This window comes from Alternaria ethzedia (assembly GCF_023757985.1).
Source record: "Alternaria ethzedia strain BMP 0044 chromosome Unknown scaffold_13, whole genome shotgun sequence".
NCBI lineage: Eukaryota > Fungi > Ascomycota > Dothideomycetes > Pleosporales > Pleosporaceae > Alternaria > Alternaria ethzedia.
Window position 1 is genome coordinate 192,960 of NW_026056206.1, and position 27,220 is coordinate 220,179.

General features: G+C 52.2%; 9 protein-coding genes across 9 annotated transcripts; 5 read left to right on the forward strand and 4 right to left on the reverse strand.

Annotated features, from left to right (window-relative positions):
• Window positions 1–408: 408 nt before the first annotated feature.
• J4E87_005915 (uncharacterized protein) lies at window positions 409–1,535 on the reverse strand (the record flags this gene model as incomplete). The annotated part of the gene is made up of 2 exons (XM_049377520.1): window positions 409–712; window positions 790–1,535. The coding sequence occupies 2 exons, from the start codon at window positions 1,533–1,535 to the stop codon at window positions 409–411; spliced, it is 1,050 nt and encodes a 349-aa protein (XP_049232561.1).
• Window positions 1,536–2,382: 847 nt separating this feature from the next.
• Window positions 2,383–5,029, reverse strand: J4E87_005916 (uncharacterized protein; the record flags this gene model as incomplete). The annotated part of the gene is made up of 3 exons (XM_049377521.1): window positions 2,383–3,804; window positions 3,851–4,887; window positions 4,954–5,029. The coding sequence occupies 3 exons, from the start codon at window positions 5,027–5,029 to the stop codon at window positions 2,383–2,385; spliced, it is 2,535 nt and encodes an 844-aa protein (XP_049232562.1).
• A 2,926-nt stretch (window positions 5,030–7,955) lies between these two features.
• On the forward strand, window positions 7,956–8,305 carry J4E87_005917 (uncharacterized protein; the record flags this gene model as incomplete). The annotated part of the gene is made up of 2 exons (XM_049377522.1): window positions 7,956–7,980; window positions 8,034–8,305. The coding sequence occupies 2 exons, from the start codon at window positions 7,956–7,958 to the stop codon at window positions 8,303–8,305; spliced, it is 297 nt and encodes a 98-aa protein (XP_049232563.1).
• A 439-nt stretch (window positions 8,306–8,744) lies between these two features.
• On the reverse strand, window positions 8,745–9,401 carry J4E87_005918 (uncharacterized protein; the record flags this gene model as incomplete). The annotated part of the gene is made up of 1 exon (XM_049377523.1): window positions 8,745–9,401. The coding sequence occupies one exon, from the start codon at window positions 9,399–9,401 to the stop codon at window positions 8,745–8,747; it is 657 nt and encodes a 218-aa protein (XP_049232564.1).
• Window positions 9,402–9,842: 441 nt separating this feature from the next.
• J4E87_005919 (uncharacterized protein) lies at window positions 9,843–10,581 on the reverse strand (the record flags this gene model as incomplete). The annotated part of the gene is made up of 3 exons (XM_049377524.1): window positions 9,843–10,076; window positions 10,129–10,492; window positions 10,538–10,581. The coding sequence occupies 3 exons, from the start codon at window positions 10,579–10,581 to the stop codon at window positions 9,843–9,845; spliced, it is 642 nt and encodes a 213-aa protein (XP_049232565.1).
• A 371-nt stretch (window positions 10,582–10,952) lies between these two features.
• J4E87_005920 (uncharacterized protein) lies at window positions 10,953–13,221 on the forward strand (the record flags this gene model as incomplete). The annotated part of the gene is made up of 2 exons (XM_049377525.1): window positions 10,953–12,602; window positions 12,655–13,221. The coding sequence occupies 2 exons, from the start codon at window positions 10,953–10,955 to the stop codon at window positions 13,219–13,221; spliced, it is 2,217 nt and encodes a 738-aa protein (XP_049232566.1).
• Window positions 13,222–19,680: 6,459 nt separating this feature from the next.
• On the forward strand, window positions 19,681–21,817 carry J4E87_005921 (uncharacterized protein; the record flags this gene model as incomplete). The annotated part of the gene is made up of 2 exons (XM_049377526.1): window positions 19,681–21,068; window positions 21,130–21,817. The coding sequence occupies 2 exons, from the start codon at window positions 19,681–19,683 to the stop codon at window positions 21,815–21,817; spliced, it is 2,076 nt and encodes a 691-aa protein (XP_049232567.1).
• A 1,277-nt stretch (window positions 21,818–23,094) lies between these two features.
• On the forward strand, window positions 23,095–25,212 carry J4E87_005922 (uncharacterized protein; the record flags this gene model as incomplete). The annotated part of the gene is made up of 6 exons (XM_049377527.1): window positions 23,095–23,278; window positions 23,334–23,367; window positions 23,416–23,677; window positions 23,725–23,851; window positions 23,903–24,367; window positions 24,419–25,212. 6 exons carry the CDS (start codon window positions 23,095–23,097, stop codon window positions 25,210–25,212), a joined length of 1,866 nt encoding a protein of 621 aa, XP_049232568.1.
• A 646-nt stretch (window positions 25,213–25,858) lies between these two features.
• Window positions 25,859–26,887, forward strand: J4E87_005923 (uncharacterized protein; the record flags this gene model as incomplete). Its single annotated transcript, XM_049377528.1, has 1 exon — window positions 25,859–26,887. The coding sequence occupies one exon, from the start codon at window positions 25,859–25,861 to the stop codon at window positions 26,885–26,887; it is 1,029 nt and encodes a 342-aa protein (XP_049232569.1).
• Between the last annotated feature and the right edge of the window lie 333 nt (window positions 26,888–27,220).

Below are 27,220 nucleotides of genomic sequence, written 5' to 3' on the forward strand. Positions count from 1 at the left end.
CCTGGGCATGTTGGTGGATGGTGATGGCATCTGGGATTTGCCAGGTTTCGGGCACGCTACGGTACCAGCGGGTCCGAATGGCCCGTGCATCAAGCATGTCCGACCTTATCGCGTCCGCATTGTTTGTTTCTTGGAGTTAGGACCGGACTGACAACTGAAGCTATCGTTCTATTGCAAATGATCCTGATCACTACGGCCGTACCAATACCGCAATGCTTTCCTGCTATCTGTAGACGCTTCCGATATACCTAGGTACCTAGGTAGCTATATCATTGCAAATGTACGCGTATTTGTATAGAACCACCGGATGACCTGTATGTACTCTATGCAAAGACCAGAAGAGACACAAATTGACTAGGTCTGCTTTGTGTGTTGAACAGATTGAATTTCAGTGGATCTGTCAAACAATCACAGTCCATCCGGCATTCTCGTCCGATCGTTTGACCTCGTGCCTGGAACATTTGATATGTCTGCCACTCTGCTCGCGACGTCTCGAATGGTCTCGCCGACCTTCGTCTCGTAGTCGTCGACGTTGGGGTTCACCGTCCAGTACTCCAGCTTGCGTACCAACTGGTAGAAAGCAGTTGCCAGCAGTGCACCCAGCCCGGGACCAACCCAATAGATCCAATGGTAGTGTGGAAAGCTTCCTTGCACCACACAGACCGCAAAAGAGCGAGCTGGGTTGATTGCTGCGCCGGTGTAGGTTGAAGCCCTATAGTTCATGAGTAACTTGCCCTAATAGTGTAGTGCTGACTACAAATAGCTGCGGAGAACATAGGGAAGACTTACATGAGAACGCAGGCAAATACAGCTAATCCGATACCGACAGGCGCGATGAATGTAGCCTTGTGCTTTTCCGTCGCCAACATGAATATGGACACAACGACCTGGGCAGTGATGAACATTTCGATAAACAGCCCCTGCGTGACTGTGGTGTTCTCTCCCAGCTCAGTGGCTGCCAGAGCACCTTCAGGTAGGAGTCCATAAGCGATGGCGCTTGCCAAGATGGATGCTGCAAGCTGGCTGAAGACGTCGAGAAGACCATCAAGTGGTGGTACAGCGCGGATGAGCACCAAAGCCATAGTTACAGCAGGGTTAAAAAGCCCACCGCTAATCCTGAAGAAGGTCCAAGCATTGACCGTGACAGCCACGCCCCAGACCGTAGCGATGAGAAGGATCTTAGCAGGGTCTGCTGAAGCATCTCCTCCATTGAACTGTGCAGCAGCCGCTGTGTCGTTGATGACGGCTGAGTTGCCGCCCAGCCCGATGAGCATGAAGAAGAACGTTCCCACAAATTCAGAGATCACAGCAATAAGTCTGTTGCGAATGCGTAGCGGTACTTTGTCGCGAAACTGGTCGAGAAGATAGAGATGGCCTTTGCTTGTGGTGACTTCGAGATCTCTGTTGCCCTCCTGGTTGTGAACTGGGAGTATCGGCAACTTTATGCGACGCAATCTTCGGCGCCATACTGGCAGCTGTGATGCGTTACTGTCTCGTTTCCCGCTGTTGTGCTCATTGGTGCGGGTTGACGACATGGCACGAGTTTTGGTATCCGACGTGGAGAAAGGATACCTGGCTCAATAGGTGCTGCAACAGTGTTGAAAAGTTTGTTGTCGAGAAATGTAATGGAAACCTAACTGCTGGTCGTTGTCGACATTCCAGTGGGCCGCGAGCTCAAGGTCGTGCGATTTCTTTTGAGTATACAATGCTTGGTTCCCCCGCTGCAACGACAATAGCAGCAAATGCACAATCCCACATCCTTCAGCAAGCACTGGGCGAATGACATGATACAGTGCTGATGCGCTATTCTCCGCGTCGGTTAATGCGTCCGATGTGACATCATTCGGACGTATGCTGATTCCGCGGGCATTGAGAGACATTTACACATCCTCGTCCAGATTGATAGGAGAAGTGACAGTGTATAGTTGGAAGGAAACCGAACTTCCTGTTTTCAAGCCTGAACGCCATCGGAGTTGTGGCGAAGAGAGACCGAGGACGCGCTGCGACGCGCTCCTGGAGCTTGCCCAGATGCGGACCCCCGAGCAGCTATACCGCATTGGGTATAGCTCACTCTCCAGCCCGGACTGAGCGTAGACCGGGCTGACGACGCGGTGACTTTTCGTAGTGTAGCATGCCTGGTGGAAATTTTGTAACTGCTTTCCGAGATAGAATGAAACTTCGTTGGGGGAAGAGCCTCCGTGCAGGGTACAAAGCGTGCTGCGAGCGCACGAGGCAATCTATGACAAGCTTGACAAGAACTCCAGGGTTGCTAGAGGATTATGCGCTGTGACAAGAGGGAGATCTCACGATTGGGGTTTGGATCTGGATAGTATGCGGATATGCCACTGAGATTATGCGAACATATCTATTGTATGGAAGTCGTCATTCCTTGCGTTGCACGTAGTCTTTGGTCGCTGCTCGAGCATCCTCGCCACCTTCAATGTACTCCTTCAGTATAGCCGCAGCTTCTATTGCGTACGCGACTTCCGGTACAGGCATACCTGGTCGTGTCACATACTCTTCATTGTCAAGCTCTTGGATGATTAGCAACGCGACAAATTGCTGGTGTACTTCGTCCACTCCTGCGTGCTTCATGAGTATCTTCACCTCATCCGACCTCAATCTCCTGAGAAGACCGCCGCAAATGCGTGTCAGCTCGATACAGTCGAGCGCGAGGTACCGTGGGAAGTCTGCGACATGGTTGCGAAGACGGTCGAGAAAGGTGGTAGGGTTTTCTTCGTCGAGGAATGATTTGACGCGGGAGCTTTTGTTCTCTTTAGAGTGTTTCCCAACCATCTCAGCATCGAGACGCGTCAATGTGCGCCGCAGAGGCTCACGGTCATGCAGATGATCTGCAACGATAGCCATGCTGGGTGGGAAACTTAAGGCGCCAAATCTCTTCTCTCGCAATACCGCCATATTCTTGATAGTAGCCTCCCGACATTTCCCAGTGTTGCGAGCTCGAACAAGTTCTGGCGCACATCCGATCGCGATGGAAGCACGGTTGCATATTTGCTTTGCGCTTTCCTTTGGAAGTGCACCAAGGAATATGGTCTTGATGTGCATGTCGATGAATGAGTCGAGCGTTTCCCACGCAACGTCAAGATATCCTAGTTGCCGAAGTGCGTTATATAAGTGACACATGAGGAACAAGCTAAGATCATCGTTCGCGAAGTCGAGACCAATCTCAGCCCGTAGAAACTGCAAGTTGAGAGCTAACTTTGCCGGTGTAAGCGGATTGTTCTTGCGCAGGAAGTTTGGGTCTTCTGATGGCATGACATGCTCCTCGCCAAATTGTAGACGCGCCTCGGGCGTCCCTGCGGGGTCGGGAATTGATGCGCATGCCCTGATAATATGTTCCTTCCTGGCCACACTGATATCGAGATGCTTCCAGATGTCGCGGTGGAATCCAGAGAGGGCTGCGGCAGGGTGGTCGGAGTCGACGGCTCGAAGGTCGAAATATCGCAGGGTTGTTCCAGGCCACTCAAAGGTCCACGAGAGCAAGATTTGAAACTCATGTACCTTGTCTTTGGACCGTTCCGGAAACAATATATCATCGTCACGATAGTGGTCGGACTGATCTGATATGACGTTCGCAAGCCGGGCAACACGGTGGAAAGGCTCATGCGCGTTCGGACTATGTAGACCCCATATGCCCTCTAGAATACTTGCGGCAATGTAGTCCTGGTTTGCACGACATACGCCAGTGAGCGTCCGGGATATGAGGTCGAGGCTTGCATTACTGATGCACCGTTGGTAGTTGGGCGGTGGTCCATTCAGCTCCCAATTATCAAAACGCAGTGTCTGAGAGCAGTCAGTGGGGCACCTCAATTGGTCTGTCAGGACTAACCATCTCTAAATGAAGCTCTGCAAGATAGCGCACAAGTTTAGCGTCGAATAGGATAAAATCCTTGTACGGATCGAGTCCGAGTTGGGGATGTCTCTTGTGTACCAGCTTTACTACAACCGGGTATCCTGGACGTTTATTTATAGCGGCGCGGAAATCCGAGAGCGCAAGGACGGTCGAACTCCAGTTCCTGAGTGACGCTGACTCCTTACGCATGGCTTCCTTTACTTTGTCATTGTTATGCTCCATGTCGTCTTCGATCTTATACAACAGATCGAGCGCTAGATCTGATAGGAGAGATGTAGTCTCTAAGCTTACATCTTCCTCAGATTGGTCAAAGTACTGCTTCCATAGGTTGATCACCCATGATATAATTGAATCAGCGTCGTCCTTGAAACAGAGCCAGCGCAACCGTGATTCCTCGATGGAGTCAATGGCGGGCTCATAACGAGCTGATGGTACAGCTCCAGCCGCTCCGTAAGCTGGACCTTTGTCGGGAGTTGTGGCCAGGTTGGCTGTTCCTTGTACACCATCGGTCAGCTCAACGTCCCGTAGGATGTCAAACAGGTTATGCAAGGCCAGACCCGTGTCTTGTAGTTTTGCCGAATTATCCAGAGAGGTTTCTTGGACTCGAACAAACTTTCCAATCATGTCGACTACCTGTCGAAGTGTATCGAGAAAGTATACGTGACCGGCGTTACCTTCATGGTCCGGTTGTTCGTTAGCGAATTTGGTGGCGTACTCTGTACGGCCTCGCACAGCTTCTTTGAAGGCGTCCCATGCAGGCTTAGACATGACGAGTTCCTGGTCAAGGTTCTCCAGATAGCGGGCTTGGCGAAGTATCTCCTCAGTTGACACTTTGTAGATTGTTTTCGAGGCCTTGATCTTAGGTGCGGGTGCTTGACTTTGCAGTTGCTCCTTCTTCTTTGCTTCTTTGCGCGCTTTTCCCTTCAACCGGCCTGTCTTGATCGAAGTGCTCGTGGGCGTTGCCACGGCTGAAGCTCTGGAGTTGGTATCGCCACCGACTTGCACATTGCTGCCTACAACAAAGTCGTGTTAGAGGGTACGGTCCGTAGGTAGTGGTGGAAGGGGAAATAAATACTTACCGTGCTCGAAAGCAGTCTCGATGAGCCAAGTGATGGCGACATTGGTCTGCAACTTGATTCTGGCGTATCTACCCATTGTATCAAGACGATAACCTGCTGGCCGTGATATCGATGCGGAGTTGATAATGTCCTAAGCGCTGCGGGCTCAAAACTAGAAAGGTGAGATATACACGTACACCCCTTGGCTGATTGGTCGCCCAGTTCTTTCGGAAACGGCGCACTGACTGTGCAGGCGTAAACGTCTCGTGACAACGGCCTCTAACGGAATTGCCTTCTGCCCCGCTCCCTTTCTCTCCACATTAACACTAGATTGTACGCACTCGCCACCCAATATGGTCGTAGTGACAAAGACCAGAGACAGTAGCGAATTATGGATGATAATCAGGGAAGGGAGCCGTCGCTTTCTCTAATACATATGTCTCTGCCCTCGCTTATAAACACTGTGATAGCAAGCAAGCGTGACAATTGCCCAGTGATGGGCCAGAAATAGCGTCAATGTCGATTACCTTAGGATCATGTAGCTTGATGACAATCATACCACATATCATAGCCTCCTAGTGTTTGTCATTCCACTCACGAAGCAAAACAACAACCACAGGACTTACTGATAGAACCGTCACCCGAGCAACATGGACAACGTGGCGTATTGAGTAAGTGTTACTGACAGGCGCGGACCGCCATCGCCACGATGTTTCCAGACTTGGACGAGGATAGTTGCTGGCATATGTGCACAGCTCTACCAAGATGCACATTGAGTAAATTGAGAGGAATGATAGCGATGGCGGTTCAAGAAACAACTGTTCCGAGGTCCACGAAGATGATTGTTCAGAAGCGAGCAAGCGATAAGATGCACTCACGTGAAGCGCGACGGCAAGGCTTCGGGATAGCTTTCATCATGACGGCATTCGTACTGTACGGATGCGCAAAGACGCGACAAAGACGTGCTGCAGATGTGAATCGGGTGATGATGTCACGGATGGACGATGATGAGGAGATGGAACGAGGAGTGCCGAAGGGAGAAGCGAAGACTATTGATGATTACTAAGCAACACCTGAGTCGGCAAGCCACGGGCCTGGGAACCATCCAACAACTCCAGCACCCGCGATGGAAAGAACACCAACACGTAGCCACGAGAGCGAAGTCGACATCATATCGCGTCCCTGAATTGAGGTGCTAGCAATATACATGCATGCATATCGATCTATCTCACAATGATTCAAACTTTCTATAGAAAACGATTGCCGCGTCGAGCGTGAAGTTCAGGTCCTTTCACCACCACCCAACAACGCGTCCAACCAACGTGAGCGCAGTGACTTTGTCTCCTTCGTCTCCTTCATGAAACCCAGCCGAGTCCCCACAAGCTTGCGATCTGGGTCAATCTTTCCCTGCATCTCAGTATCCGACGCGCGACGTGCAGCTATGTGCATCTCGCGGTCTTTCCGGAAAGTCATTGCGGGCGTTGGGTCGGGGTGATGTGAATGCTGTGTTGACAATTTCGTCGGGAAAGACTCTTTGCGAGGGGAAGAGAGCCATATCTGGTGGGCCTCGACGTCGCGGTAGTGTTGCCATGCTGCTCGGGCGCTGGTGTCGGATAGTGTGGTGGGAGACTGTTTACATTCGATTAGATCCTGCGTACTGCGATGGTGGGAACGACCTTCCTTCATCTCAGAAGCTGTAGCATTAGTGAATGCAGGCTTCAAGGCGGTTTTGTGAAAGCTTCGAGCTTGAAGCATCGCGATGCGGGCGGTAGAGGAAAACATGTTTGTACAGTCTCTTGAGGCGACTTGTCACAGCTTTCGCAATGTCGGAGTGTGAAAGAGGATAATATGATCAAATATGCGTTGTTATATTTATGTGCAAAAGCCGAAATATGTCTGTGAATACACAATCGAGGGTGTTTCTTATCAACGTAACCATGGGTCGGCTGTGTGAGTCGACCGATGCAACCCAATGATATGACGCTGCATATGGCCAGAAGTTGTAGGCAGAGGCTGCATAAACAGAACCCTTTTCCAATGCTAGACTGAGTAATGTATGGGGCTGGAGTTACAGTGTCGGAGGGAAGGTAGTGCGTCTGGGAGTCCTGGAACGCAAGACCTACAAATAATTGGAAGTCGACATTTGCAGAAGTTACCTCGTAGTTTAGCCTGACGCTATGTACGGTGGACAGTAGACAATGGATGAAACCTTCCAAATACCGTTTTCCAACACATCTCGCATGCGTGTTGTGCTTGATCGATGGTGAGTTCTACGATGATGTGTGACCACCAGCACTGGAAACATACGGTGCGCATGCATTTCATGCAGGAGTTGACGTCGCTCAAACCACCGAGAGCATCGCAGATGGCCGACCTCCAATTATTGGATATCCTGGGAGTAGTATCTATAGTCTTCTTATGAAGTGGTTCTTCGCAAGTCCAAGTTTGCGAAATGGCTAGAGTGGCGCTGTGTGAACAGATACTGAGGTCAAATCGGGCTGGGTTGCGGGTAGCAGCAGTAGAAGCAGGGTAAACCGAAGGATGAGGTATTCAGCGCTCACATGGAGAGCAACAAGGGACCGCGGCATCTGCTAGTGTGACGGAGAAGGGAAGGGAGGAGAGAAGAGCAGCGATGCGGAGGGAAGACCGCGCTGATTGGCTCGGCGCACGTGCCATCTGAAGCTCCACCGGAAAGCATCGCGAGCTTCATGTCCAGTTCAAATCAAACCACGTCACGCGCAAGCAACACGTCGCTTTCTCTCGCTCACCCAACCCGCAATAATCCACCTTGAGTCTCACCGGTCGAAGAGATCCGTTCGAGTTTCTACAACTTCGCGACATAAGCCCGCAGCAAGTCGCAACCTTTTCCAGAAGACACGATACCGCGAAACATTACGCAAGCATCGTTCGTTCCTTCGCAGAAAAGCTTTGAAGAAAACAACCTAGGCGCGCTCACGTACCGGCTGAGTAACGCACTTCCACCGAATATCTGGACCAGCGGTTTTTGAAACAGCATCCTCACAATGGCACTAAACGCCTACCTAAACAGTAAGTCTCGCCTCTACAGCTCCTTGCCATGTCGTTCTCCTAACAATTTCTAGAGCGCGTATCAGTCCTCACCCTCGATGGCCGCACCATGGTCGGGCTCCTCCACTCGTGCGACGGCAGCATGAACCTCGTCCTCCAAGAAGCCGTCGAGCGCATCATCCGACCGATAGAAGACGAAGAACCCAGTGAAGAGGTGCCTCTTGGGCTGTACATCATACGGGGCGATAGTGTGGCGGTGGTGGGCAGAGTGGATGAGGAGATTGACACGAAGATTGACTGGGGCAAGGTGCATGGCGAGGTGTTGGGCGGCACGAGACATACTTGAGCGGGCGAGAGGCAGCGATACGGGAACGGAAGATGTCATACGAAAAAGACATGCGCAAATGGCGAAGGAGTTTAAGGGCACGCCCAGAGCGAACGATCTCCGCGGTTTGGGACGACATCAAGCGCCAGAGAAGAGACTGAGCGCAGAACCACATGGCGGGCGCTATTTGGATCGGATAGAGACATACATGCACACACGGAGGAAACGATACCCACGAAAGCGCAAATACAACGCTGAGTATGTCATCTCACATAAACATTCCATGCGCCTATGCTGACCTCTCAGAATATGAAATGCATTTGTTTGTACATACGTCAAGGTCGTAGAATCGACACTCTGTAGCATACCCACGCTACTTGATAATGACGCCTTGCCATGCGCCATGCCTATGTGAAGTTCCTCCAACGCGACTACTCGTAGCTCAATGCAACCATCCTGCTCACTGTATACTCCTTCCCACGCCCTGTCCAATACCCACAATATTCTTATGATCGTTAGGGTTTGCAGCAGCTTCGTACAGCACAGAAACAGCCTCCTTGTTCAGCTTCATAAAGTCGCCCTTGAATGCCAGATAACTTATTCGCGTTTCGTCCTCCTCGCCATTACTCCAGTTATCCTCGAAGAACAAGCTCAGACTACGGGTAGTGCCGAACTTTGCCCTCTTGACGGGTATCTCCTGCACCTCGCTCGTCTGGCTGATCTCAAGTATCTGTGTAGGTTCCTTCTCGGCGGCCATCTCGAAATCGAGCGAGTCTTCGTTGACGAAGACTTTGAGGGTCTTGGGACAGTCGGGGCCGGGGCTTGTACGCAAGATGATGGAGTGTAGGCGGACTTGACCGGTGAAGGGGACCGTCATGAGGATCTGTTCGTCAGCGCTGCTCTTCAGCTCGGGTTCCGGGTCGAGGCGCTGTGCCCATGTTTTCTGGCAGATTGCGCGGCCGCTGTTGGATTCATCTTCGTTGAGGGTGACGAGCTTGGGGAAGTCGAGTTGTTCGTAGAGTATGTTCTGTAGCGCGGGCGTGATGTCATCGCTGTGGTCGTGGCCGTCGCCATGCGAGTGGTCGTGATGCTCGTCGTGACAGTGTGAGTGTGACATGTTTGCTGGGGTTGTCGGGTGTGTTTGCTCGGTAAGGCTGATGGTAGTGGGGGGATGGCGGGGTAGCTTTGAGCTTCGTGCAGGGAGCTGGGGTAAGGCTTGTTGATGCAGCGTCGGAAGGTTCTGGTGGTTTGGAGAGGGATGGCAGGAGGGACGGCGTTGTTGTAGGGCAGGGGCTATGACGCAGCGCGCTCGGCGTGTGAAGAGAAGGCGAGACTGGCGTAGACGGCAAACATGCAAGACGCCGCATCATTGCCCATGTTTCGCACACGTCGTCATCATCTGCAGAAACCCGTGGAACAACGTCGCAGATAGAATCCTGTGTATATGCGTAGATGTAGCAAACATGCACCATGCCAAGTGCCACACGGTCCACGCGATGCCAGCAAAACACCCCAACGCCACGCTCTAATGCAGTCTATGCGCCAATGCAATGTCTCATCATGCCAGCATGGGCTGCGATGCCTGCTCGGCAGCCCTTTCCCTCGCCCTTCTCGCCGCTCTGTCCTTGGCCATCTGCGCCTTCTCTTCGGGTGTGAACTGTGGCTGGGCAACGGGCGCGTCGGGCAGTGCAGGCACGGTGCCGTTGACCTCGGCTTCGAGAGCGTCGAGCTCGTCTTCGACTTCGTCTTCGTCTTGGTTCGACATTTTGTTCGCGAGGAGTTCGCTGATTTCCTGTTGCGCGTGTCAGCACCCATCTGGTTAGAAGCGTAGGGTTGCGACGCACCTCTTGATAAGCCCGAGCCTCTTCGTTCTCGCCCAGCAACTTCTCCACGTTCTCTATGCCGCCCATCTCCTTGTGTATCTCCTTGAGCACTGCCGTTCCCTGTTGCAGACCGAACAGGACATCCTTCTGGACCAGAGCGAATTCGACATCACTCGTCAGGATCTCGAGCTGCGCTAGCTGAGCATCGGTCTTGGATAAGAGACCCTCTTGATACTTCTTTCTCCTCAGCGCTAGCTTCGCCTTATTCGTATCGCCTTTGGCTAAGCACTCTTTGGCGATCTCCTTCTCGCGATCGGTCAGGACGGTGATGCGCTTCTGGTACTGTCGTAGCTTATCGCGCTGGTTCTTCATATCCAGGATCGCCCTGGCACGTCAGCAAAGTCTATACAGAGTAGCATTCACGACTCACTTATCCTGGGCTGAAATCTTGTTCGCGCTGGTTGAGTTGCCCATATTGCTGCGAGATCCATGAGGGATGGGAGTTGCGCATGCGACTTGACCCTGTGCCTTGATTGACGTATGCGGGCTAGAGCTAAGCTAAGCTCGGCGCTACTCTTCCTTATCGATAGCCGTCGCGAACTTTTTTGGTGATGCGACAGCCACGCGCAACATTACCGTTGCATACCAATTCACCGTGCAAGTCTCGTGTCGCAGCCCAGTCACCATTGTATCAGTATCAGGCCTCACTGGCTGTACGGATCCAGGAGTTTTCGAGCCTTATCCATTGTCGGGTGCTTAGAAAGGTCCAGCACTCCAACTACGCCAGGCGAATACATCCAAGTCTGTACCTATTTTCTGACTCAAGTCCTACCATCGTGGTCGCCATGGTCTCAAAAGGTCGGCCATCTCTTCAGGCTGGCCTCGATAAGGAGGTGTACCAAGTAGTCCGTAAATACCTGGACGAAAAGGGTGAGTCGGCGCTGAAGCTCCGGTTATCTACGGTATACGACTACATACAGCGATCAAACTCGAGCTTGAAGAGGCGGCCCAAGAAGCAGATTGAGGACTCTATTGACCGCGTGATTGACGTTATCCGCGAAGACGAAGAATCCGACGACGAAGACGAGATGGCCGAACTTGAAGGAGACTTTACCATGGACGAGCCAAAGGAGAAGAAGGATCGATCAAGCGATTGGATGAACAAGCAAATTGTCAATCAATGGGCGATTCCGCCTGCTGCAAATGCGGAAAAGAGTGAGAAGAGCAAGAAGCGGGATAGTGGAAAGTCGAAAGAAGAGAGGGAGGCCAAGAGGCAGAAGAAGGCAGGGGCGCAGGAGAACAAGATCGACACTGCGGCTCCTACAGGTGTTACACTTGAAGATATAGGGGGTGTTGAGAAGGTCATGACGCAACTCAAAGAGCATCTGGTACTCCCGCTTCTCTGCCCACAAGAATACGCCAACCGTAAGATCCCAATACCACGCGGTATACTCCTCCATGGACCACCTGGATGCGGTAAAACAGTCATAAGTCGAGCCTTCGCTGCCGAAATCGGCGTCCCCTTTATCGAGATTCTGGGCCCATCCGTCGTGTCAGGCATGTCTGGAGAATCCGAGAAGCAAGTACGAGAACACTTCGAGAAGGCCAAGGAGGTTGCACCATGTCTGATCTTCATCGACGAAATCGACGTCATTGCGCCTAAGCGCGACAGTGCACAAAGTCAAATGGAGAAGAGAATAGTTGCCCAGCTTCTCATATCCATGGACAGTCTGGCTATGGAAGGCAACAATGGCAAGCCTGTTATCGTACTCGCCGCTACCAACCGCCCTGATAGTCTTGATCCAGCCCTGCGTCGAGGAGGCCGATTCGATACCGAAATCAACATGGGTGTACCCAACGAGCTTATGCGACGGTCTATACTCCAAGCTCTAACGCGCGAACCAAAGCTCGCGGAGAACGTCGACTTTGGTGTACTAGCGAAACGGACAGCTGGATTCGTAGGTGCCGATTTGAAGGATCTGGTTAGCAAAGCAGGTACATGGTCTATGGATCAGTATCGACGAGCACTCGAGAAGCAAGCGGCCGACGCAGAGACTACAATGGACATTGACGACGGTCTTTCGCTAAACGCGGATAGTCGGGTGTACCAATCTATTCGGCGTCTGATTACCCGCGTCAAGGATACGGAAGCTCCACGGCCTGAGGGCTTCGAAGATACAGTAATCTCGATGGAAGCTTTTGAGGCCGTACTTCCTACTATCACCCCATCATCAAAGCGAGAAGGCTTTGCCACTGTGCCGGACACTACATGGCGAGATGTCGGAGCGCTGGCAGGTGTTCGCGAAGAGCTCGAGATGGCTATTTGCGAGCCCATCAAAGATCCGGCCAAGTTTGCCAAATTTGGTATCTCAGCCCCCACTGGAGTGCTACTGTGGGGACCGCCTGGTTGCGGTAAGACACTTCTGGCCAAGGCGGTGGCTGCGGAATCCAAAGCAAACTTCATCAGCGTCAAGGGGCCAGAGCTTCTGAACAAGGTACGTTACAAAATGGCCTTCAAAAGACATTCCGCATACTAACAAGTTCCAGTACGTTGGAGAGTCCGAAAGGGCCCTACGCCAGGTGTTCATGCGCGCCCGCTCTTCCGTACCGTGTGTCATCTTCTTTGATGAGCTGGACGCCCTCGTTCCGAAACGCTCCACCGAGCTCCACGAAGCTTCCGCCCGCGTTGTGAACACACTGCTCACAGAGCTCGACGGCCTGTCCATGCGCGAAGGCATATATCTCATCGCTGCTACCAACCGGCCCGACATGATAGACGAGGCAATGCTCCGACCCGGGCGCTTGGAGACCCTACTTTACGTCGAATTGCCCAAGCCAGAAGAGCGTGTGGATATCCTGAAGGCGCTCATTCGGCAACGCGGCGTTCTCAGCGACAAGCTCGCCGGAATCGGTCGCCAAGACGTATGCAATAACTTCTCCGGTGCTGATTTGGAGAGTTTGTTGCGCAAAGCCGGACAACACGCGCTTCGAAGACGCAGCGAGGTGGTCGAGGAGTTTGATTTCGTCGAGGCGGCTAAGACCGTCAGGCCGAGTGTCGGCGATGTGAAGCACTATGAGAAGCTAAGGGAGAAATTTGAGACAAAGCTTTGGTAGAGCCTGGACGTACTCACTGTATATTTGTTGACTTTCGAAATAATATCCGCCAATGTATCCATCCGCTACTTCATGATTTACACATCGTCCTCATAAGTCACCAACGTATCTCCCTAGCTATTGCCAACTACGCGTCCATCATCTGGAATCCCAATGCCCCGTTGTACCCTTCTCTCGCCTTGAACTTCTTCTTGAACCAGCTTTTCAACCCACGTCCACTCGCTTCGTCATGATGGTGCTCGTCTTCTTGGCTCTCCTTACTATCGCCACTGGGCCGCCAGTCCTTCCTCGGCGCTCCTGGAGTCAACGGCGCATCGCTCGCAACGACGCTAACATCGCTTTCCTTACTCCTCCGATCCCCTTTGCCACCCAGCATTCCCGTCGCACTACCAAACGTGAAGAAAGTCGGGGTTCCCATGAATGTCGGTGAAACTGGCGGCGACCAAATCGCCCTCGCGCTCCCTTCACTAGCGCTCAAGAAACTCGATACGGTGGGTGATCTCTCCGGAAAGCCTGACACTGTTGGCGACGTTGCCGCGCTCCATCCAGCGACTTCAGCCAACGCGCAGTCGAAACAGCCGCTGTTGTCGGTGCTTTCTTTGTAGCGCAATTTATACCTTCGACAGGAGCGGCCGGTGGCGGGTTGACGTTCACGGGGTGTGAGTATGGCGCAGTAGTCCCAGCGGAGAAGGGTGGCGTGGGCGCAGTGGCGGTAACGAGTGTTGATTTCGATGCACATGTTGACCGGCGTGTTGTTGGCGCTATCCGGATTCAATTCTCGCACAATAGCAGAGCGATCTATTCTAGAATTCTCAATAGCTGAGACTAGGCTGTGACAAATTGCGTGATTGATATCGAGGAGAAGAGGTTATTACGATAGAGAGAAGTAGGAGATGACGCATCTTTAGATCGGCTCAATGAGAAGGTAGCACGCCAAAGGCTTGATTGATGTTTTCTCCACTTTAGCGTGATTGCGAGTTGCATTTGTGAAGAGAAGCGTGCTGCGCATGATTATCGTGAAAACGCTTCCATGCTCCTTCGACCTCATGTGCACGAACTGTCGTGTTTCGTTCGCATGTATAATGAGCTCCACAATCATGCGTCCGTGACTTCGCGTCTCACGCTGGCCGTGAACGTTATGTCAATTTCTTCCCTCAAACACAATGCTCGAGTGACCAGATCGCAAGTAGTTTACTCAAGTTATATAGTATCCACTCGCCCTACTCGCCTCAACATGTTTGACAATGACGCTTTCGATACCGCGGAGAAAAACTGACTCTCTATCTACTCTTTCCGGTAACTCTGAAAGATGTCGAAGACTGCGGATTTACCACCGAGCCAATGTTGTTTCGAGCCGTAAGTCCTGCTTCCACGGAGGAATATGGCTCTAGGATATGTCTTCTTCGAGTAACTTCGGGACATACCCGTTGAATACTGCGGTCGTAGGACCGAGCCAATACAATCCCATAGCGCGGTGAGAAGAAGCAAGGCCTGCGAAGATACGTAACAATGTATCTGTTTTGAGTAATGGAACAGGACATCTATCGAAAACTGCGGACACAAGGCCGAACCAATGCTTTGCTTTTGTCGCGATTTCATCACTACGCATCGCGGAAGTAAGCACCGCATTTCCTGATCAACATCCTGAAACGGTGAGAATATGAGACCGCCCCATTCTTTTCCAAACAACTTACTTGTTCTAGAACATGGCAGGCAACAGCGTCGTTCGTAGCGGACGGCAAAACCGACAAACGAGAGGCGACCTTCACTATCACTGCCTGGAAAGGAAGATCGCATCGAGATCTCGAGTCGACCAGGAAGTGCGAAGCGAAGGTGCGGGTACACCATGCTGGTGCCCGCCTAGTGCAGAGGCCACACGGCTCCGCGGAGTATCGACCTAAGTACCTAAACTGCTTGTGGACTGTCTTGAGTTCCAAACGGTGTAGGTCACACAGCGTATCAATCTACCCATCGAGCCTCAAAGTACCTGACAGTCGAGCCGCAAAGAATAGTTCGGCCAGGGTTACGTAAGGGCTGTACTGCAGATCAATGCAGCCAGTAGTGGAGCACCGTCGGCAAAACCTACCGAGCCTTGGAGTGACAGATTTCCAGATCACGATTGGACACAGTCTTGGATGTAATCATCATGTTCACTCTTGCATCACATCTGCGTTAGGTCTTCCCATTTGCAGAGTTCCGATCCAGGTGCTCGTGCGAAGTCCAGACAGCTAAGACATCGTATCTAAGCAGTAATGCTATCTAGCTGCATTTCCGTGATTTAGGACTCGCTTCAAACTTACATAGTCGCCGTCCATCCTCACGCTGCTTCCGAAAGTGGAAGCTTCGATGCGTCGCGTTGGAGGCAGGTGGCGCAGACGGCGGAAGGCGCCGAAGTAGTGGCTGCTAGTGATGCGCGACTCCTTTTCCTTGTAAGCATGTAGTAATGCGCATTCCTTGGGTGCGTGCACTGTACAGTATCTGCCTTGAAGATAGACAACAGAGAGGCGGTGGAGGAGGTTCACACCGAGCTAATCAGAACGTACGCAGAGCAGTGGATCAGTGTAAGTCTGACATAAGCATTGCAGCTCTTGCATGCTTTCGGTAATTGGCATGCATGGGTTCGTTAACGGAATTAGTCTGCGTGGGTCTTGTGCATGTATGCATATGGCAGCCGCGGAACAACAAGACCGTCGCGACCGACCTGTCGTTCGATTCTCGTATGATCTATCACAGCTCGCAGGGATTAGCGCTCATTGTGGTCCCGTTGTTGCAGTATGAAGAGGAGACTTCGTATATGAATTCATACTTGCATGTATCATACGCTAGTGGTAAGCTGCGGGAGGGGCCGGACCACATTGAGCTTGGAACGATGTAAAGGTTGCGTAAGTGCTATCCGTGCTATCCACAAGACTTAAGGACGTCTTCGTTACATGCCGCTTCCCCTCACTCCGACTCTTTCAACACTCATTTCGTTGTTCAATACCGATAGTCATATCCTCCCTCTCGTTCGAGCGTCCCTAAGCCCCTCGGCCCCTCAGCGTTCATGACACTCTCTGGATGGCCCATGATAATAGCTTGCCTAGCCCCAAAGGACCCACCATCGTTGTCATCGTCCACTGGCACGGTCAAGTCGCCCTCCCTTTCTCCTCCGCCTTCTCCCTCCCACTTCAAGAACTTCTCAAACGCGGCGGTGCCGCGTATGCTACCGGTCTTGTCGTATCGCTGAATCATGTTGCGCATATGGCCTATCTCGCGTGCGCAATCTTTGCAGACCACCATGTCCCTACTAACATGCGTGCGCTTAATAGGGTTTGCACATTTCACAGCTGCGAGCTGATGGTCTGGCAAGGTGCTGTAGTCCAGCGTCATGGTATAGTTGTAGGACCCCGAGCTTGAGTCTGAAGTTCGGGGCGTTGTCGTGCCTGACGGGCCCGAAACGGCGCGGCGCGAATTCGTCGACGCATTAGTGGAAGACCGCGAAAGCTGTCCACTCAGCGAAAAGAAGCGTCGCGTGGATGAGCTGCGCTTTGGTGGTGATGCATAGTTTGCTGTGGGCGAGGAGATTGGTGGAGAGTTGGGCCCTCGGAGCGCGTTCAGATTCTGAATCGCCGTGTCGCACAGCGTCCATGGAAGCGTATGCGATTCGCCAATGTGGCCGCAACTACATACAAAGTTATCAGAGAGGCTACTTTCCAGATTGACTGCTCTCCCACAAAGGTACCGCGAACCACAAGGACTTACCCATTATGCTGCGAATAGTTGTGGTAGCACATGGCAAACTTCGCGACTGCAAAGAGGTATGACGTAGTAACCCAGTTTCGAGCTTAAGTGGTGCCGTGGATTGAGGTATGCAGGGGTCCGTAGGGTCGTTCAACAGGACGCAGCCAGACCCTGAGTTATAAACCGCGAAGCTTTTTTTGATGAGTGAATGGACTTGCACATGACAGTTGTATTATGCGTAGATAAATCTCCAACTGTCAGCTATGACTTATCGCATGCTGTCAATCCGCTCTCGTATCCTGCCATGGTGCCTTGTTTACTGAGTGGAGCGGTGAAGTGATTTGCACAAGGGTCGAGTTGGTCACGTGCCGTCGACGTGGCAGTCTATGGCAAGACGTGATGCTCTGTGTCTCAGATTATAGGCGCTGACCATCCCTGGATGCGCAAGTTTCTGGCATTGATACGCCAGGAGAAAAGCCCAGCTGTGTACCGCTCGGTCACTGTAAGTGGCTCTTCACCTAGAGTGCGAATAGCAAAGTGACTCGAGCGATGAATGTTACAGCGCTTCATCTAGTCTTATTTTCCTTTTCGCTCAGTATAGGAGTTCATACTAGACTTGGGGTGACCATCCGACAGCCCTTGCGCTTCGTATTCAATGTGGCAGGCCAGACTGCGATGATGTCATACTCTCGGAGATCTGCTCATGGTTCGCATCGCTGCGTGATGTAGGCGTCGAGAAATCTTGAATTGTTATCGCAGGATTCGGCCCTACGTGAAACCGTGGCATGAGATTTCACAGGGTGTCGTGAAAGAGTGGTGCAGCAGAGTCAATGTGCGAGCGATGATGCCGGCCTAGCGCAAGCGCGAAGCGCTGGCCGCTCTTGCTAATGGATGGACGTGTCTGTTCGCGTCTCCTGCGACCAACACATTCAACACCACAATACATCCCACCATCAAGCCACCTAGCATCATGGACATCATGGTAACGCAGAGTGTAGGAGCGTGTGGTTGGGTACGCTCGAAAGTCTATACTTGATCGTACTGACGTGTCGTCGCGGGGTAATCCCAAGGTTGCGGACGCACCTCCTGAGTCCCTCCGGAATTTCACCAGTCCAACCCGCAATCCCGCTCCGGCCTCTCATGTACTACCCTCAAGAAGCGGAGGAAGACATGCTGTCCCAGAACAAGTCATGAGGTGTTGCGCGACATAGCAACATGTGCGCTTCACAAGAACACGTTCTCGACCTCGACACCACCTGGGCATCTCGAAAGAGCCAAACTTTACGATTTCCCAATGTCGTGATCGTTCCGTATCAGGCATGCGGAGCCACGGTACCTCGGATAGGCTGTGCTTCGGCTCCTCAAGTATCACGAGCCAGGAACGAGGCCATAACATTGCTGCAAGTATAGCAATGTATGCGTAACGTAGCCGGCTAACCCGCTTGCTGTTTGTTCTACGCTTTCGATCAGTCTCTTTCGGTATCCTCACTTCGCGTCAACTGTTGTTGTACTTCTAGCTTACACTAACGCCCCGTGGACTTTAGCGACAATGTGTTGTATAGTATAGTATCAAACCGAATGGCTACTGCAATACACTGACGGTCATTAGTTCTCCGCACTGCGCAATCGGCGAGCACGCGAACCACAGGCAGTCGGCAACGAAACCTCGCAAGCCACCGCGGGCTTATCGACTCCCAAGAAGCCGCCCTTTCGTCTCATCAAGTCAAATCCAGTCGCCAGCATCGAGCCTGTGCAACCAATAGACACTGCCATCCCTCTTCCGCCGAAATACCGATCGCGTGGTTTGAACACACCCAGGGTCCAGGATGTGACCGATCCTGCGATTCGGGCCTTGCTCTTTGGTCCTCTCGCTCAGATCGATCATCATCAGCATTATGGCACAGGATACGATGAGAGGCCAGATTTGATCCAACACGATTCTGCGTCCTCTGCGCATCACGAGTCTACGCGCTTCGGAAACAACGATTCAGTAGGCAGCGTACAACCGAGCTCTACAAGTTCCACAAAGGATGACAATGAGAGTGGAAAAACAGAGAGTGTCTCGCCTAGAAGTCACAGCTCTTCTGAGTGTGCGGGCACTGACGGCAGCGGCTTCAATGGGGGAGCTAGTGCTAGCTATAGTGACACAAGCGGCAGTGGTGGAGCTGGGCATACCTCAGATGCAGTGTACGATCAGGTGCTTTGAATCCACTCACGCGCGAGCCTCGTATCACCCTATCTTGTTGCCTTCTTATTGCCCTGTTGAAATCTTGTTGAGGTGCGGGGCGTTGCTTACGGTCTCTAGCCAATTGTATGGGAGGCTGTTGTGTAGCCTGAGGTTCACCGGTCTCATCAGGCATCCATCAACGAGTAGCCATATATCCGGCGACACTCTCGTCAGACTCTGCTCAAGACATAAGCTTGACGGGTTCTGCAACTTGGATCACTACTTCAACATTGTCATCTGTTCCGACAGTTTCCAGCACTGTGAACTTGCGATTCCTCGACTGTAATCTCCCCTGTCCACGCTCAGCCTTGCCAGAGCATCCATACGTTCACTTCTTTGCACACTCGTCTACTGAGAAGATGTGCGGTTATCCTCCTATACCACCGCAACACGATGTCAGTAGCCAACGATCGCGACGTACACGACGCGAGGCAAGGCCTGTGCCGAACCAACAGATGGTTAGACACCACCGCTGCATCTTGAACTCCCAGTGACCCACTAATTCACTTTAGATGATGTATCAAGGCCCCTGGGATCCAAGCTTAGGTCCGCCACCTGGGTTCGCTCCGCATGCGTACCTTCCAGGTGAACAGCTGCCCGCCGCAGACGACCTGACGGAGGCCGTCGAGACGGGCAAGCGCTGCGACTACCGAGACATATACCGCGTCCCGACCGATGAGGATCCGAACAGATACCACTGGGTGGATGAGAAGCCGCCGGTATACGGTGCTACAGGAGACAAACTTCGCACGAAGAAAGCACGGGAAGCTTTCGCAGTAAACGTCTACCATCGTTTTGATGAGGTCCTGGATGAATGGAAAATCCATGAACTACGAATCAACAGCACGCTCCTTCACGCTGCGCTGGAAAAGATACTTGAAGGTTACCCAGGCTTGACACAGCATGAAATGAAGTCGTTCGCACCGCCATTTCTTCCGTTCATTCATCGATGGGAAGCGATGCTTAGCTTCAAGGATAATGTCGAACCAGAGTCGGAGACCGAGCAACATCTTGAGCTACTGCAGGAGGTCCTCGAGCCCCTCCTCAAGGAGTCTTTCGATAAGATCCGCGATGTAAAGACAACCGGGCATGTTGCGTTCCAGGACCTGAACTTGGTTCTTGTTCCCGCCATGATGGTTCTGGATCATAAGACAGACTCGGTCGGGATTGTTCGATATTGTAACCTTACGTGCATGCCTCCCCCAACGCCAAAGATGTTCTGGTCGATAGGCGTCGATGTGGTTGACTGGGATGGAAGGCGATGCGGTCTTCTTGCTCAACCGAAACACGTGTTCCAGTATCAGGGCTTACGAGCCTTGACTGCGTTGGATGTATCACCTCTCGAAGATCTTCCTGATCAAGAAAGTATCCGCGAAAGACTCATTAAACGAGGCCGCCGGTTCGAAGAACTACGCGGCCATTTCTTCAAAGCCTTTACCGACCAACACGAAGAACGTGTAAACGAGCGGATGGTCATTGACGCACGAGCATACCACAAATACCAGCCCGCGAACCCGTTTCCAGAATACGCTAAACTGTCTGAGATAGGACAGCTAACGTGGGCCCAATCCATGGAGCGTTACTCCGCCAGTATACCAAGCACCCCGGGATCGCCAATCGAACTCGATCTTTCACCAATGACCGATGACGAATGCCTTCTCGCTGTGCACTATGTCAAGTGTTTTGACATTGAGAAGAAGAAGTGGGAGAAGCTAGATGTGACTAAAATTCACGAGATACCTTGGGCTGAGCATGCTTTCGACAGCTTAGTCCTCGATCAGGACGAGAAGGATCTGGTCTTGGCTCTGGTAGACCGCGATCAGTTCAAGCAAGGGAAGCCCTTCGATGACTTCGTCGTCGGCAAAGGCCAAGGCATGATTATGCTGCTTTGCGGCCCTCCGTAAGTAGCCCAGTGCGCACGGTCTGTGAGACATTTACTGACTTTAGACACCAACAAAAAGAGGCGTGGGTAAAACACTCACCGCAGAGACCGTCTCTGAGCACCTACGTCGCCCCCTCTATAAGCTCGGGGCTGGTGATCTGGGAATGACGGCGCGTGCCGTTGAGGATAGTTTGGAGAACGCGCTGAATCTGTGTGGACATTTCGGTGCTGTCCTGCTTCTCGACGAAGCTGATGTGTTCATGGAGGCGCGCACTGTGAACAATCTTCAACGCAACGAGCTTGTTTCAGTCTTCCTTCGCCTACTCGAATACTACAAGGGCATCATGATTCTGACCACGAATCGGATGCGCAGTATCGACACGGCTTTCGAATCTCGGATCGATATCACGCTGAGCTACAGCTCGCTCGGAGAAAGTGATCGCCTTCAAGTCTGGCGCAACTTCCTGGCTACTATCGATGCGCAGGATGTGGATGTCGGAGAAGCTGAACTGGAGAGACTGGCAAAGCTCAACTTCAATGGCCGTCAGATCAAGAGCGCGATCAAGACTGCAAAGATCTTGGCGGCCAGGAAAAAGGAAAGACTGAGTGCAGAGCATCTCATGGTCGTGCTGAACTTGAGGCAGAAAGCACTCGGTATGATGGATAGTGGGGCAGATGATGATGAAGCCGGGAGGAGGGCAGACCGAGACGAAACTAGGAGCATGTGGTCGACAGCCACCGACACCGACAGTTCTCTTCCTATCTAGATTGGAGTCGGCCAAGTTTGTCAAATGCGATGTCGTCATTCCGAGTACACTGTTGTGTGAGCAGTCACGTCGGTCTCTCGAGGTAGGAGGTACCGACCGTTCATTCATTTGGAGTACATGCCTGCTGTCTCGTGCTCTTGGTCTTTAGGGTTGTTCTTCACCTCTGCAGACAGGTCTCGTAGGGTAGTCAGTCAATACTGAGCACTTGAGATCACATTGATTTACAGTGCGCTACAGCGAACACGACAATGAGTAAACACACTTGCCATGTAAGGCTTTCTTTTGGCTAGATGATTAACTATCAATCTGAATTCGTTTTGAACTAGGGCCACCCAAGGTGGCTCGCGACGCAACTTCGAGTTCGAATATGACGATTGCGTAGTGGACATGGATGCCATCAAACATTAGTCTAGTCCTTGGGCGATAGCGATGACATAGCCACCTGTAGTGCACTGCGTGTGTAGGGGCGCTACTCTCGAAAGGCCTCCCGTAACTTGACATCCATCTCCAAACCTTAACGCGAAACAAAGCTTGCATCGCTCGGTTTCCCATATCGCATCGGCAGTCTCATACAGGCTGAGACTTCGTATTGCAAGATTGGCGCGGTTGTATCGCGCATTTGCATCGGATGTTTCCAAGTCGACAACGCGCAAGCTGCAAGCGAGCCCCCCTGGGCAAGATCCGTCCGGGCCGAGGTCCACTACCGCAGAAAACACGTGATATACACTCAACTGCGCCGCAACACGACAGCAAGATCCCGCAGATATCGGACAGGGCCGATAAACGCCCTCGTACAAGGCACGACATAATCGCCCTCAAGCCACTGAACACAGCCCGCTTCCAGCGAAGCACCGAACCGATGCAGCGAACCAATGGATTACCGGCTTCATCATGCCGATCCTTCAAGCCACACCGTGCACATAGACAGCGGTCCCGGGAAAACGCCAATACGGCTCACTCCCCGGATAAGGTCGGAGGATCTACTGGCGTCAGCCTCCGCCTCCGCTAATCTGCTTTTGCCTGAAAACTATCGCGTACACAGGATAAAAGCCGCCGAACCATTATAAATCGGAAACTCGCCAACGCGCCATGCGCTATATGTTGACGAATATCATGGACTGGTCTCGGCTGGGCCCTTGGTGTTGTTCAACACATCGGCAGATGCGGGCGGCCCGACCGCCGGTGTTATTACGGTTACCTCGACTTTCTCTGGGTACATATACGCAAGTACTCTTCTGTGAGGACGACAGACACAATTGCTGTTGTACGCTGTGATCATGCCTTCTCTTTTGAGTCTCGGAGTAACTGTCGCGCTTTCTGCGACTGGTCTTTTCGCACATCCACTCTCCAATGCGCAGCTCGTTTCGAGAGCGGAGGACCTTCTTCCAGAATACGACTATGTCATCGTAGGCGCCGGCGCGTCGGGTCTTACCGTTGCCAATCGACTTTCCGAGGATAAGGGTAGGCTTACACAGTAACCCGGTTTACGGAAAATACTAACGTCGTCCTGTTATAGATGTGACAGTACTCGTGATCGAGGCCGGCGATCTGTAAGTCTCATGAATACCACGCCCATCAAGTTGCTGATTTGTCTCCAGCGACCAGAACGAGGACTACGTCACCATTCCAGGTCTTGCAGGCGGTGCTGTAGGAACGAAGTATGACTGGAACACTTCGTATGCTCCGGACCAAGCACTAGACGGCCGCGTTGTCTCTATTCCACAAGGCAAGGTCGTGGGCGGGTCAACAAAGTTGAACCGCATGGTGTTCGATCGTGGCTCACAATCTGACTACGATGGGTGGGAGACTCTGGGAAACGAAGGTTGGAACTTTGAGACCTTCCTGAAGTACTTCAAAAAGGTTTGTTCTTTTCTACAGTTCTTTGATACTTTCTAACCAGTGTAAAGAACGAGAAATTCACACCACCAACTGCTGAGATCCAAGCCGAATACGACATTCAGGTCAACCCCGAATACCATGGCGACGAAGGATACATGGAAGTAACCTACTCTCCTTTCTTCTGGCCAACGACTAGTGAGTTTGACGCACCATTTTCATACGGCAAGATACTGATGACTATTTCAGAAAACCTCGTACAAGCTACCAAGGAGCTGGGAATCTCCATCAATGACCAGGCGACTGGGAATGCCTTCGGCGGTTATTTCTGCCCGCACAACATGGTCCCGATGAACTGGACACGCTCCTCCGCAGAAGAAGCTTACTATGCATCTGCCGAACCGCGCCCAAATTATCATCTTCTCACTGGCCGTCTTGTGATGCGCGTCCTTACGGAAAGCTGCAATGAGACGAACACGGTCAAGGCTACTGGTGTTGAGTTCTCGACTTCTGCAGATGCGGAGAGTCAACAGACCAAGGCCAAGCGAGAAGTCATCCTCGCTGCTGGCTCGTTGCATACACCCCAATTGTTGCAGGTTTCTGGAATTGGCGGAGCCTCTCTGCTCGAATCCATCAATGTGACCACCGTCGTTGATCTTCCGGCCGTCGGATACAACCTGCACGACCATCTTTCCGTCGCTGTGGTGAACGTCCGTAAGTAGGCCGTTATATGGTCTAGCTGAGGAGATACTGACATTGGCGCAGTCAACACTAGCGTTCTAACGAACACCCTGGCATCAAACACTACCTTCGCCGCTCAAGCTCGCGAGCAGTACGACAATGAGAAGTCCGGCCCACTAACCTCCCCGACCGGTGACTTCCTTCTCTTCCTGCCACTTCAAACCTATTCCAACGCCACGCAATCTATCTTGGCTCAAGCAGTCGCAGGTGGATCATCTGCCTCTCTCCCGGCTGATACCCCCGCTGAAGTCGCACGAGGCTATGAGGCACAGTTTGCTTCTCTCAACAAGAAGCTCCAAGCAAACGATTCCGCGATGATGGAGATCATCTGGGCCGACGGCGTCGTGGTGCTCGGACTTCAGCATCCGTACTCGCGTGGAAGCGTAAAGGCGAACTCATCCAGCATGTTCGATCGCCCAGTCGCAGATGTAGGGTTCCTCCGTAACGAAGTCGACACCGCACTCCTGCGCGAAGGTGTGCACTGGGCTCGCAAATTCGTTGCCACGCCATCTATTGCATCGCTCAATCCGTTCGAGGCTGTTCCAGGCAACAATGTCACCGCCTCTGCGGACATCGATGCTTTCATTCACAGCACCGCATCGACGCTATACCACCCGGCGGGCAGCTGCAAGATGGGTGCTAGAGAGGATGGCGGTGTTGTAGATCAAGAGCTGAAGGTCTACGGTGTGAACGGCCTGCGGGTCGTGGATGCCAGTGTCATGCCCATTCTTCCGGCTTCTCACATCATGACCACTGTGTATGCGACAGCGGAGAAGGCAGCAGATATTATCAAAGAAGCTGCGAAGGGAAAGTATTAAGGCAGGAAAGAAAGATGCGTTGAAGAGATAGGGTCAAAGCAATGCCAATTTTGACGATATCCGAATACCATCTTTTGTTTGAGAGGGAGCTATTTTGGTGAGGATGACGATGCACTGAACATGAGCTCACACAAGGTCTTCTCAAAGGTCTGAGAGAACATTCCACACGTGGGGTCCACGCGCGCATTGCACCAAAAACGTGCATAAGCTCCCAGGCGTCAGTCTGAGCTGAAAGCCTTTTTTGACGTGGATGGATCCCGCCTGGGCAATCATCCCCCGTCAGTGACTGAGGCTAACCCCTAAAAGGGTAAGTCACTAACCTCTTCGGTGGGACGGGCAGATTATCTCCCCGAGGAGACCACCAGTCTCTCCGCACTCAGCGTCAGGCCTGCATCTCGAAGCCACGAACTCTCCGCATCCCACCTTCACAGTGAGGATGAGAGCGCATCAGCCCATACTCCGCCTCCATGGGCGTCGCAAGTTTTGTTGTACTGCCAGGCTCGATAGGCATAAGTGTGCGCGCAACAGCAGTCATCAGGGCCCATCATTCCAGCTTCCATCAACATTGCGCTTCGAACACCATCGATTGCATCCCAGATAGGACGATACACAAAATTGCTAACCAGATTTCAACTCAAAACAAAAGATGTCTACACCCGTTCGCAAAGTCCTGATCTCAGAGTTCGGCGGCCCTGAGAACGTGTCGGTTGTCACAGCCCCCATCCCCGCGCCTTCCCCCAACGAAGTCCAAATCAAAGTGCTCTACGCCAGCATGGGCGGTGCAGATATATCCATGCGACAAGGTGCCTACCCGATGCAAAGGAAAGCACCATTGACGCCGGGCTATGCGCTTATCGGCCGCGTGCACCAAAATGGATCGGCTTGCACAAAATACCGGGCTGGAGACCTCGTCGCTTGTCTCACAAAATACGATGCGGAAGCCGAACTATGCAACCAACCCGAGAAACATCTCGTTAGCGTGCCAGAAGGACTCGATCTGCAGCAGGCAGTTGCCTTGGTCTTAGATTGGAACACGGCCTACGGGCTAGCCTATCGCGCCGCTAAGATCTCCGCTGGCCAGCGCGTCTTCATCCACGGTATCAGCGGCAGTGTCGGTTTTGCCGTCCTCACCCTTTGCAAGATGCAAGGTGCGGAAGTCTATGGGACAGCATCGGCCGTCAATCACGCAGCTATCCGCGAAGCGGGTGCAATGCCCTTCGTCTACTCCGACAAGAACTGGATGCAGGCCATGAAAGACGTGGGTGGCGCAGACATCGTGTACGATGCTCTTGGCTTCGAGTCTTGGGACGATAGCTGGAACATCCTGGCGAAGGGAGGTCTTCTTGTGGGTTACGGTGGTAACTTCGACCTGCTCACCGGTGGAAAACCTCGTAGTCAGCCACCTCAGGTTATAAAGCTACTCGCAAGAGGCATGGTTCCCTTTTGCCCTTACCGGACGAGTTTTTACTACATTGATCGCGATCAAAAGACGTTCAAGCCGGAGTTAGTGGCCCTTTTCAAAATGTTGGAGAGCGGAGCTATTCGGGTGCCAATCAGGAAGATGTGGGCGTTGGAAGAAGTTCCGGAAGCGCATCGTGTTTGGGGTAAAGGGCCGGGTATTGGGGCTGTGATCGTGAAGGTCACTGAGGATGACAGAGTAGGTCGTCAGTCTTGACTGAGCTGATGAGGAACGTCATCAGTCTGATTCCAGATACCCAACCGCTGTACTTCTCGATATATGCGCGTTCATCATTAATGCCTCAGTCCTTTACATTAATCTCATATCTGCTTGTTCCATTCTCTACTCACTCGTGCATTTCCGCACCTATCGGATAAACTTTAATACTGTTGTGGAAAGTATGTGTCGGTCTTCAAACTATGCGTTGTTAGCGCGTTCTACATGCGTAAAGAATATGTGTCTAGCAACTTACAACACCAGTTATAGATTTCATGAGCCAGGCTACTCGACGATCTCTCTGCCAGTACCATGTCTAACGTAATTTTGTGC